The sequence below is a fragment of the Cynara cardunculus genome, assembly GCF_001531365.2.
Source record: "Cynara cardunculus var. scolymus isolate 2C chromosome LG 10, CcrdV1, whole genome shotgun sequence".
NCBI classification, from domain to species: Eukaryota; Viridiplantae; Streptophyta; class Magnoliopsida; order Asterales; family Asteraceae; genus Cynara; species Cynara cardunculus.
Genome location: NC_037537.1, coordinates 28363189 through 28375185, shown reverse-complemented (window position 1 = coordinate 28375185; position 11997 = coordinate 28363189). Strand labels below are relative to the sequence as shown.

Below are 11997 nucleotides of genomic sequence, written 5' to 3'. Positions count from 1 at the left end.
AACGAAGGAAAGCCAAACACAATCGATTGTGAAGCAAAACCAAAGATTTATAGGGCAAATTGAGATTCATCCTTTTATGGAATCAGATGCATTTCGTGGGAAGGGGTGAAGAGATCAACGTGTTGTACATTGTCATTCTGGATATATACTTTAAAGAATATGCTTAAAAGTGTAACTACTTTATGCTTTTTATTTTATTTTATTATCAACCTGGATATCTAACCCGTTATGCGAACCGATTAATTCCAGAACGACCACTTGCTTTGCAGATAGCCTGGAGTCACTGCATTTGAACCTCCGTGGCCACAAAGGAATTTTTATTCCTCCTTATATTTGAACCTGTGACCTCCTGATACTTTTGACCTTTAGAATCAATCTCAAACCAATCGGTCACCACCCTTGTGGTTTACTTTATGCTTTATATACTTGAGATTTTAAAATGGGTTCAGTTTTCCTCAAATATATACCACTTCTATATATCACTTAAAAACTTGAAATAACAAATTGATATGGTGAAATTCACAACCTTATAATTTTTTGCACTACGACAAATGAACGAATTGAATGGGTGGCTTGTGCCACCGTATGCAGTACTCTGGTCCGTCACGACAACTCAGTAGAGATGTTCTACAGCTCCTCTGCAACTTGATTAATTTTAGGAAGTGTAATAATCATCTGTTTATCGACGGGATAAAGTACAATGTCAACCACGGGTTATTTATTAATTTTATATATATATATATATATATATATAATTTCACTTTAGCTAGCAAGTTATCTTATATTAAACGAACCGTTGATACCCACCTGATAATTGAATATTTGCCGCCATTAACGATGATTCGTATTCCATTTCTTTTCGTCTAACACCGTGTTAAGCAAGTTCTTAGGAGATTTAAGTTTTAACAAAGTTTAAAGCTTCAATTTTGTGCTTTTTCATCTTTATATATATACCCTATTTATATATATAGACTTGAGATCATATAAGACCAAGACTTTTCGTGAGACCCGTAAGACCAATTCTCAACCATTGGATTAGATCTACAATCTCAACATTCATAATCACAAAATTGTCACGAGACTTCTCAATAATTACAAAATTGCCACCGTGCAATTTTAGACCATTAGATCGTTAGATTATGAAGTTGATCAATGAACATAAATTGGTCTCACGGGTCTCACGAAAAACCTTTGGTCTCATGTGAACCCAACCCTATATATATATATATATATATATATATATATGACTTCTAACTCTATAGCAAGTAACCTCGATAATCTCGATATGACACAAGTTTCCGTTAGGTAGAGTTGGTTAATTAGTAAGGCTTTTCTTTCACTGTAGACCCAAGTTTGAATTCTATTAATGTCATTTTATTAGTTTTTAGTTTTTAATTTCAGATTTATTATGTTTTTGAAAGAAAAAAAACTGCAATAAAAAACTTGAACACGAGATCTCACATATAAAAAAAGCAATGAACTAACCAAGAGACCAATGATTATCCTTATATTTGTTTTAATAGTTGCCAACCACTTGAAAAGAAATTATACATAGGGCAAACAGTGAGTATGAATCTCCTTTTTTGGGAACCAGATGCATTTCGTATGGAGGGGTCAAGAGATCAACGTGTTGTGCATTGTGGATAAATACTCCAAAAAAATATGCTTTAAATCGATTAAAAATCAGGTTTAGTTTTCCTCAAATTTGTGTCCTTATTGTAGTTTTAAAATATATATAATGATATACAATAAATTGATACGGTAACACTTTTCACGACCCTAGAATTTTTTATGCTACGACGGAGGAACGAAGGGGTCATTCTTCAACAAGGAGGTGTGCTCTCATCATGCTTGTAAACATTGTAGTCTTGAACCAACTTTTGTTCGGCACGGATCTTGCCATGTAATTTATGATTAGCTTGAAACGGCAACAGAGTGAGTCACCACGAAGGAGAGAAACTTCTCACCAGCCTCTCTACAACATGCCTTGGTCGAGGGTGCGATCATACCAGCACTAATGCATCGGGTCCCGTCAGAACTTCGCAACATTTATGTTACTACCGAGTGTTTTCTATGAAGCTTAATTTACTTGAATATAATTTTTCATCACTTCAAAAAGTCTTGGATAGTTTTGGAATAGTAAAATACAATGCCTAACCTCGAAAACCAACGTGCAAGTTAAAACTTCAGTGACTTGAAACAAGAGCCGATGGTTTCCCATAGCGTTGTGCCCGTCTTGATAACTAAACAAATATTTCGCGATGTGTAAGAGCGATTTGGAGTTGTTCATTAGTAGGAAAACAAAGAGTATTAATTACCTCTATTTGATCACCAACACGGAAACAAAAAACCAGGTGGGTTCGATTCCATGCGTCGACATTGTAGTCACTGAATTTAAATTTATTAAAGCTGATGTCTTAAGGTTGTAATTTGTCAGGATTAGACACCCTTCCAAAAAACAAAAACTAGGACAATAAAGAAATAGAGTTTATTAAAACTGATGTCTTAGGGTTGCAATTTGCCAGGTTCGATTCCATGCAATCGATATTTGTGGGGTTTTTTGCAATCAATTTCTGTTGGTTTTTTAAATCGATTTTTGTTGGTTTTGAAATTTTGGTCAAGCCCGGTAACATTTCATTTCAATTCGTTCCAGATTTTAATTCTTTTGAAATATTTTATTCCTTCAAAAAACATTCTACAAAATCAAACGCCACCGGCAATAATATAGTCATTAAGGGAGAAGGTAAACTCTCTGCACACACAGAGAAAGAAAACTCAACACGTACCACACTCGGTGGTTGTGGTGGTGGCAATGGGGTTAAAAAGCATGCATTAATAACTTGTACAATGTGAATTAAAAGTTGTAACGAGGGTGGTGACTCTTAATCATCACGGGATTTCAAAAGATCTGTTTGTAATAACATTTTAAATATGTTAAAAACATTTGTTTGTAATAATCAATTAACAAAAGGCAACTTGATTATTTTTTATAATTATTTATACTTTATTTTTATAAATTATCTATAAATAATGAAACTCAATTTCATTCCAAATCTTATGTACCAGTCACCTCAAATATTCCAAATCTTTCCACGACATTGTAATCCCTCAAAAAATTATATCAAACCATACACCCCCTAAGAATTTCATGACGTTTTCTTTCTACCCAGGCAATGCGTGGTAGAAACTATGATGTTTAGGTTTGTAGGGAAAGTTCAATTATAATTTATAAATATTTTGGTGACGACAAAAAACAATTATTAATTAACTATTCATGATGAATATAGCATAAATATTATCATTATGAAGTACGAACCTTTCAATTTCAAAAAGTTAGCATAGATATCGCTATCAAAGTCGTAATAAATTAAATAGCTTAAAAGCGGTCACAACGACAACAATTAATTAGAACCTTGGATTACGATAGTAAAGCACGCGTTTTTTTGGCCTAAAGAGATACCTGCTACCATATGTTGAGCGATACGCATCCACCAAAAGAGGAAACTGCAGTTTCATGTATAGAAAGATGGGTACTACAGCTCCTACACTGATGATAATCGGTACCGAGATCAATTTGTTACGGTATAACACGAAGAAGCTGACGGCGAAGGCAACCATCATGGTTATTATAGAGAGGAAAAGTGTTGTTAGACCTATCATCAACTTTTTGGGTAACGATATCAGGAAATCTTCTTGAGCGTAACGAGAAGTAAGGATGGATAAGAACATAAGGATGGAAGCTGACGACAAGATTAAAGAAATGGCATCCAATATGACGAACGCTTTGAAGGGTCCATTTTTGAGGAAGACAGGAAAGCCATTGTTTTGGTCATACCCACCTGGAATGGTAAAAGCTACCGAAAATACAACGGTGGTTATCAATGCAGCAACCACCATACATTGGTTGGCTGTTTCTTTCATCCACTTCTCACCTTCGGATACCATATCTTGGTGGTTCTCGGTGAATAGTTGAAGCGGTTTACGACCATCATTGTTCTTCTCTTCTCTACAGTAAGGAGGGACTTTAGAGCTTACTTCCTACGGTACACATATCATTGAAACCATAACTTGAATTGACTGATCAAAACTCAGAGAAAATTGAGAGGAAAAAAAAAAGATGCATGTATGTACCTTGAACCATAACAATTCACGTTGCATTTGAAAAACAGCTCCTGACACATCCTCATGGAGACTCTTTGCTTTCATTCCCACTAAATGCAACATATTATTGCCGTAAATATCTCTCATCGGAGTCATGACATCGTGCACCGACCCCATCTCATATAACAGATTGTAGATCCTATGATGACGATAAGAGGCTGCAATGTGAAAGATATTTTGTTTGTCATCATTTTTCCTCCACAAAAGTTCAGGATATCCACGAATCAGTTCAACTAAGAACTTGGTGTTGCCGGTTTCTGCTGCGACAAACAGTATTTGCAAAGGGTAGGGTTCGGCTATATCTTTGGGGCCTTCGAGAATGTCATTAACTTCATGATTCGGCCTTTCCATGATGTTGTTCCAAATTTCTCTCAGTAATTTTGTGGCTACACTTTCCTTTATAGCAGGTCGCCCCCAACTGACTGCAAGTAACACGTATGTATAGGTTTGAACACTATTTTTAACAAATTTTGATTAATTTAGAAATACTTACTTGAATTTTTCCATGACTTGATATCCTTAAAGGCACAAGTCTTTTGAGCCAATATGTAGAGTATCTCCCGTGCATACTCTTTTGAAGGGAATCCTCTTTGGTTGTTTTGGTCATCCAATATTCTTCGTGCACAATCTACATAAAGCATTTATATGCCAATCACTTGTGGAATATAAAGGGTACTTAAACACATGCATAATTATGATGAAACAAGAAATGTACCAAAGAGATCAGCCTCGATGCATCTCCAGAAAACGTCCTGTATGTCATCGTATGTCCAGTCATTACTATCTGACATACTTACGTACTTATCGTAGAGATAAACAACCATATCATGTCTTCCAGCTAAAGCAGCTTTACTGATTGGCAGCAAGTTAAGCTTGTTACGGATTTTCAGCAGTTGCGGATACTTTTCAACCATAGCCCTTGCCATATCCACATTTCCGATTCCAGCTGCACAATAAAGGGCGGTTTGGCCGGATATAGTTTGAAGTGCAAGTTGTTGTTCCGTCATCCGTTTGACTAGATGTTCCACGAACTTGATGCTTTGGGAATATACACCAATGTGAAGTACTGTATCCCTGTCTTCTGTGATACTATACCCTAGTAGATCTAATTCAGGATTACCATCTAGGATGTTTTCCATTGTTGTCCAATCTCCTATGACTGAAGCTTCATACAGAGGAACACAAATATTGATCGAATCTCTTCTTCTTCCTTCTTAAGTAAGAAATTCCAAAATTAAATTAATTATGGACTTAACCAAAATAATAATAATAATGGAAGGGCCTAAAAGTCATTTTGTATTTTGAAGAAATCACTCGGTTAATCACCATGGGAACCACATATGATACTATATTTCATCACATATAATACACATGTGATACTAAATCAAAGACGCAAAAGACTTGTGTTACCTAGGTTGTGGGTCAAGTCGCTCACACACCACTAGGCCCCTCACGTGTATTTTCACATGCGATAAGGGTGTTCTCGATATGATACTATACTTCATCACATGTGATATCAAATCAGAGGCATATGACCTATTGTGCGGCCTAGGTCGCACGCCAAGTCATCCGCACACCACAAGTCCCCTCACGTGTATTATCACATGTGATAAGGGTATTCTCGCATTTTCGTAGAATGGATGTGCTTTCATTTGAATCTCCATTATGTATATATAAGAGGTGCAAATCATATACAAACCTCCTATATGTTAGAAACTCTATTAACAGGCCAATATAGACCATACAATTTTACTTCCATATTATTCTATCAATCGTTGCATAAAAAACTCTGGTTTTTCCATTTGAAATCACTTGACGTTGTAATGTTTCATTGGTGAAATGATACTATATTCAAAACATATAAACCTCATGTGTTGTTTCATTGGTGAAACAACATTGTAGTATTAAAAAAAACCCATGTGTCGTAATTCATTGGTGAAATAGCATTGTGTATTATAGAAACACATCAACCTATGTGTTGTTTGATTAAGGAAACGATTGATAGTAATTAAGATGATTATATAACTAAGTTAAACATGTGTGATCTATAACGATACATAGAGTTTCTAACATATAAATGGTTTTTATTTATTTTTCTCATATCTATCAATAGCTACGTACATAACTACATGCGAAAAAGCATGCATAATTTTACTACCCCGTAACATTTATTGTATAATAGAACTTACGATCAAGTAGATCTCGTAGGCTGCAATAAATCCTTATACCAGTGCTTGATTTTTCTGATAATAGATGAAGACTTAGCTGAGGCAATCTTTTCGGAATCGGTTCGCCTTAGAACTTTATTTCCCATTGTAATTGCCATTGTAGCACGTGTGTGGTGTTGGATCAAGACAATATTTGGCACCAAAGATATGTGATTGGGAGGATCTTTCTCTTCGTCTGCTTATCGATTTCTGCTTGAACAATGATAACTGAAATTGTAAACTAATTGTCAGCATGATCGAGGACAGGGGCAGAACTCCATAGCGTGGTCATGTGCACCTGCTCAACCGATTTTGGCAAGTAGAACTTTTTGTATGAAAGGTGTACACGCTAATTAAACTTTGAGGGGTGTTTTAGGATACTAGGAAAAGAAAAGGAAAATCAACCAAAAACCTAAAAAAGTCTCGAGAAACCAAAAAACTGGAATAGTCTCTCGAAATCAAGTAAGAAAACCAAAACGCAATTCTGAAAAAGACTTGAAAGATGGAGATTTGTCACTCCAGGTCGTTTACTGAACACTTACCTTGTTAAGCGCTTACTGGTTCAATTACATTACCGGGTGAACATAACAAAAACAAATATCTTACCCGGTAAGAGGGAAGCCAAGAATTGAGAGTCTTACCATGTAAGCGCTTACCGGGTTATAAAATGGTTCCCGTCAATCCATTTTGATGGCAAAAAATGTTACTCATAATATAAGTGAGAATAGTGAATTCTGTCAATAAACGCTTACCCGATAAACGTTTAGTAATCAGCCTCTCAGTTCCAAAAAGAGACCTTGAATATGCATTTAAAATCGGTTAGAGGACCTTTAAGAGACGTTATATCTTACCTCGAAACGTTGAAGATGAAGAAATTTGAACTCCGAAATCAGAAGCTAAGGAAAGCCACAGATGGATGGCCACATTCGATTGTGAAGATAAAGCAATATATGAGTATGAATCTCCTTTTATGGAACTAGATGCATTCTGTGGGAAGGGGTGAAGATAAAGCAATATATGAGTATGAATCTCCTTTTATGGAACTAGATGCATTTCGTGGGAAGGGGTGAAGAGATCAACGTGTTGTACTTGTACTTTAAAAAATATGCCCAAAAGTGTAACTATATACATGATTTAAAATTGGGCTCAATTTTCAGGATCGTTCATTGGCATGTTAAATGTGAGATTTTGAACAGACCCGCGAAACTTTGGGGCCCAAATTTACATGTGTTTAGCGTCTTTTTATCGACATATGTAAAACTATAGCCGAAATTATTTTTTGGTTCAAACCATTAATGATTTGGTTTTAGGTTCAAATTATTAATGGTTTAGATTTAGTTTCAGATTGTTAATCGTTTTAGGTTTATCTCATTTTTATTCTTAATATATATTCTCTATCCTCTCAATTATGCAATGTTATTAAAAGTTTTGGATGTAGTAAAACCTTCAATCAAATATATACCACTTTTGAAATAAAAAACTAATAAAATAAAAATTAATAAAATGATAGGAATAAGATTCGAAATCACGTCTGAAATGACAAAAAAGACGATACAAACCAATTTCTCTACAACTGAATTCCAAATTTCTATCTCTTCAAAAGAATTTTTAATTGTCGTTTTGTAGCCCCAAAAAAAGGAATTTTGGGGGGAAATGTTTGGTGCACGTGTTAATTGAGCTGTCAGAATACACGTGTGCAGGGATTAAAGGCGTGTTTCCTATCTTTACTTTTCTTCAAAGTTCACCACCTAATACACTCAAACTACAAGAATCGTCCCTCAACTATTTCTCAATATGCAAATTCTATCTTTTGACGAATTCTTTACTTCAGACAGTCCCTTAACTAAAATTTATTTTCAATTCTAGTCCTTCCAACCATTTATTCTTTCAATAATCTAACCACAATCATGTCATCATGCATCAAACAAATTATAGATGCTTTTTTTAATCTCATATTATATATTCAGACAGTGGATCGTGTGAGAATATGAGTTAAAATAAGAAATATGAAAAAAAAATTGAACTGTTGATCGCTTTTATTCTCAAACTATCCCATGAATTACGCTTTATTAAAATAAAATGATTTTCATTTTTAGGAACATTAGAGATAAAACATTTAGCTAAATGATAAAAAAATGCAAGTTTATAAAAAGTTGAGGGATGGTTTCTGTAAATTTTATCATTTGAATTACGAAAGCACTTCCAGAACTTCAGCTTTTCTCACGCAATCCATTACTCCCAATTCCCAAACAAGAGCTTCTCTCTCCTCGCACGTGACCAAAATTTTAATAAAGCCCCTGACGTTTACAACATTATGCAACTAAAACCTTTGACTTTGAACAAATCAATATTGATCCTCTTTATAAAAATGCTACACCAATATTCCAAGTTTTTGGAAAACAATTTTGGAACTTGAAAAACCCAAGGTATTTTTTGGATAGCACAAATAATAAGAATAGATAGTAATTTCTTTTAATACTTTTATAAATAATGAGATCTCTAAAAATCAATAAATCATGTATTATTTCATATGATTTCTTTAATCTATGGCTAAAAGTTAATGTAGTGATTAACATATATTTATATCACAATGTGTTTGTTTTACATGTATTCGGTTCACAATGTGAATCTTTTTAGAGTGCTTGTGAAAAAAAACACACCTAAAAAGTTCTACACTATGAACCGAATATATATGAAACAAATATATGTTAATCAATACATTACGTACTATAATTCGATGAAAAAAATAATATGAAACAAAAATTTAAGGTAGAATTTCTCACGGATCTTATAAAAAATTGAGTTTTCAAAATGATTAAGTTTCTGAATTATAATATATATTCTTTTAAATATCAAAAATCTGATATTATATATTTTAAAGAAATAATCATAAAATAAAAACAATTATAATAATAACCATAAATTTGAAGTACAATGATTTTCTTTTTATAAAAATAATGATTAATTTTAAAAGATTAAAATACGATAGTTGAAAAGGTTCAATAACCGGTTTCAATTAACATAGAAAGGGGGTTAATTGTAAACATTCCAAAGAAAGTTGTTAAGTTTATAAACTGATCTAAACTTTAGGGGGCTTTACAGTAAATAATCCAAACAGAAACCTTCAACAATGTTTTCCCCCACGCCGCGTCCAAAGTCCAAAAAACTCGGTGACTTTCCGTGTTTGCATCCCTGCAACGCCGTCATCAAACCCTCTATAAACCACCCCTAATTCTTCCCAATTTTCAACACAATTTCCAGATTTTGAAAAAACATCCCGAATTCGAATGGTTGTAAAGATGAAAAAGTGGTCACCATGGCAGCATCAGCCGCCGCCTGCGACGGAATCCAGAAAGTTTCGGGTGAAAGTGGAGCGGATAAAGCTAGAAGGATTCGAACATGGCGGTGGAGGTGGAGAGAAGGTTATGGGAATGGAATTGAGGTGGAAAGGGGAACGGAAACATGGGTTGGCGGTGGTGGGATTTCACCGGCGGCGGTCGGGAGAGCAGCGGTGCAAGGAGAGGATTATCAGAAAAGGGGAGGTTATTGTTTGGGAAGAAGATGAAGATTTGGAGAACATCTGTTGGTTTTCAGCTGGTCCATCAAATGCTTATGAATTTGATCAACACAAGTTTGTTCCATGGATCATTACCTTCAAATTCACCTATGTAAGTTTCATTTCTTATACATATACATATATATATATATATATATATATATATATGTGTGTGTGTGTGTGTGTGTGTGTGTCCGATTTGCAGAATAATTTGATATCTAACTCAATGATGGGTTAATTTGGTACAGGGAGAATACAACAAAGGTAAAATGGCTGTGATTGGAAAAGCGTCACTGAATTTGGCTGAATTTGCTTCGAACGTAGGCTCTCTGATGATCGAGAAGAAGCTTCCGGTTGATCTCGAGGTGGCCGGATTGACGACACCGGCCACAATCTCGGTAAGTTTTTTAGATCAGAAACCCCAAGGAACGGTTTGGTTTGATGTAATGTTTTTGAGGGGGATTTGTAATTAGGAGGATTTGGAAAATGCCCATCTGATATGACATCTCTTCTCGACTACAGGTTTTGCTGAGTTTTGTGGAAATAAGAGATTCCGGCGAACTCGTTCAGGCGACTCAGTCAGAGGGTGTGAAAGAAGATGTAAGAGGCAACAAGAAATTGAGTATGGAGGAGGTGAGTTTGTCCGACTCGGATAACTCGGTGACATTTGACTCAGATGGTACATCTGACTCACGAGCTGTGACTCAGTCCTCATCTTCGGTTGCCATTCCGCCGGACATGGACAAAAAGGCTGGGTTCTTTGATTGGAAGAGGCGGCGATTGAACCGTAGACCGGTGAAAACGAAAGTCGAGGATTCCCGACCAGCCACATTTTCCGGCAACTCAATCGCCTCTGGTTCGGAGTACAAGAATTTAATTCGTAATTCGTTGCAGATTACGTGGGAAGCAAGAGAATTTGTCAGTCGAGATGGAGAATCGAAGCTCGATACACAGACATTCTTTGCTTCATTCGATCAATGCAGCGATAAAGCTGCTGGACCGAGCGCTTGCACCACCTTGGTGACGGTTATCGCCCATTGGCTCGGGTCACATGACTCGACCATCATGCCAACGGTTCAACAATTCGACACTCTCATTATTGACGGTTCCTCCGAGTGGAGGAACCTATGTGAAAAAGGGAGCCACGTGGACGAATTCCCCGACAAACATTTCGACCTCGAGACCGTGTTACGTGCTGGGATCCGTCCATTATCCGTTTCCCGAGAAAAATCATTTGTCGGCTTTTTCAGCCCGGAGAAATTCGAGTCCCTGAGCGGAGTCATGTCGTTTGACGACATATGGGATCATGAGATTAGTCGAAGCCCAGGGGTTTACATCGTGAGTTGGAACGACCATTTCTTCGTGTTGAAAACAGACGAAGACGGCTACTACATTATCGACACGTTGGGTGAACGGCTAGCCGAAGGGTGCAAGCAAGCGTATATCTTGAGGTTTGACCATGGCTCGTGTTTAACCGAAAGCCGGAACGATCAGGTTATATGCAAAGGAAAAGAGTGTTGCAAAGAATTTATCAAGAGGTTTTTAGCAGCCATACCACTTAAAGAGCTTGAAATGGAGGAGCAAAAACAAGCCGTTCCTTACTACTCGTTGCACCACCGTTTGCAGATTGAATTTAATTTTTGCAATACGGTGTAGCCACCGCTTCAAGGCGGTTTTCGACCGCCTTTGAGGGGTGGACTTGTATTTGTATATACTTGTATATATATAAAATAAATTCATGAATTCTAATTTATTACATCATTAAATAAGGTTTGAGTTTCCAAAAACAAATAAGATAATTTCAAATCAAAACATTTAATTTTATGTATGTGTAAGAAGAGATTTTTGTCTTTAGATCAATTATAATTGAATGCCAACATTAATGAGTTACATCGACATACATCAAATCAATTCTTTTTTGAAGCACAATTTATGTGTGAGCATGAAATTAAAAGTGATCATGGATTTAAATCTCGTCTTGGGTTTTTCATCATAACTTTCTTTCTCACACAATATTTTGTTCTTATATTTAAACACAAATTGTAGATTATCTATATTATCTTATAAATCAAA

At 35.7% G+C, this 11997-nt stretch overlaps 2 protein-coding genes across 2 annotated transcripts; one reads left to right on the top strand and one right to left on the bottom strand.

Annotated features, from left to right (window-relative positions):
* Nucleotides 1-3405: 3405 nt before the first annotated feature.
* Nucleotides 3406-5300, bottom strand: LOC112520211. Its single transcript, XM_025128509.1, has 4 exons — nucleotides 4877-5300; nucleotides 4655-4789; nucleotides 4132-4583; nucleotides 3406-4038 (listed from the first exon to the last, which is right to left on the bottom strand). Exons 1-4 carry the CDS (start codon nucleotides 5298-5300, stop codon nucleotides 3406-3408), a joined length of 1644 nt encoding a protein of 547 aa, XP_024984277.1.
* Nucleotides 5301-9664: 4364 nt separating this feature from the next.
* LOC112519722 lies at nucleotides 9665-11648 on the top strand. The gene is made up of 3 exons (XM_025127961.1): nucleotides 9665-10036; nucleotides 10173-10322; nucleotides 10447-11648. The coding sequence occupies exons 1-3, from the start codon at nucleotides 9668-9670 to the stop codon at nucleotides 11578-11580; spliced, it is 1653 nt and encodes a 550-aa protein (XP_024983729.1). The 5' UTR covers nucleotides 9665-9667; the 3' UTR covers nucleotides 11581-11648.
* The last annotated feature ends 349 nt before the right edge of the window (nucleotides 11649-11997 follow it).

Bases quoted from the DNA above. Each gene is read 5' to 3' on its own strand.
- LOC112520211 (XM_025128509.1), bottom strand. From the start codon at position 5,300: ATGGAAAACATCCTAGATGGTAATCCTGAATTAGATCTACTAGGGTAT. The intron at 4,790-4,876 runs GTACATTTCTTG...TGCTTTATGTAG, and splicing joins CATCGAGGCTGATCTCTTTG to ATTGTGCACGAAGAATATTG. The intron at 4,584-4,654 runs GTAAGTATTTCT...TGTTACTTGCAG, and splicing joins CAAGTCATGGAAAAATTCAA to TCAGTTGGGGGCGACCTGCT.
- LOC112519722 (XM_025127961.1), top strand. From the start codon at position 9,668: ATGAAAAAGTGGTCACCATGGCAGCATCAGCCGCCGCCTGCGACGGAA. The intron at 10,037-10,172 runs GTAAGTTTCATT...AATTTGGTACAG, and splicing joins TTACCTTCAAATTCACCTAT to GGAGAATACAACAAAGGTAA. The intron at 10,323-10,446 runs GTAAGTTTTTTA...TCTCGACTACAG, and splicing joins CGACACCGGCCACAATCTCG to GTTTTGCTGAGTTTTGTGGA.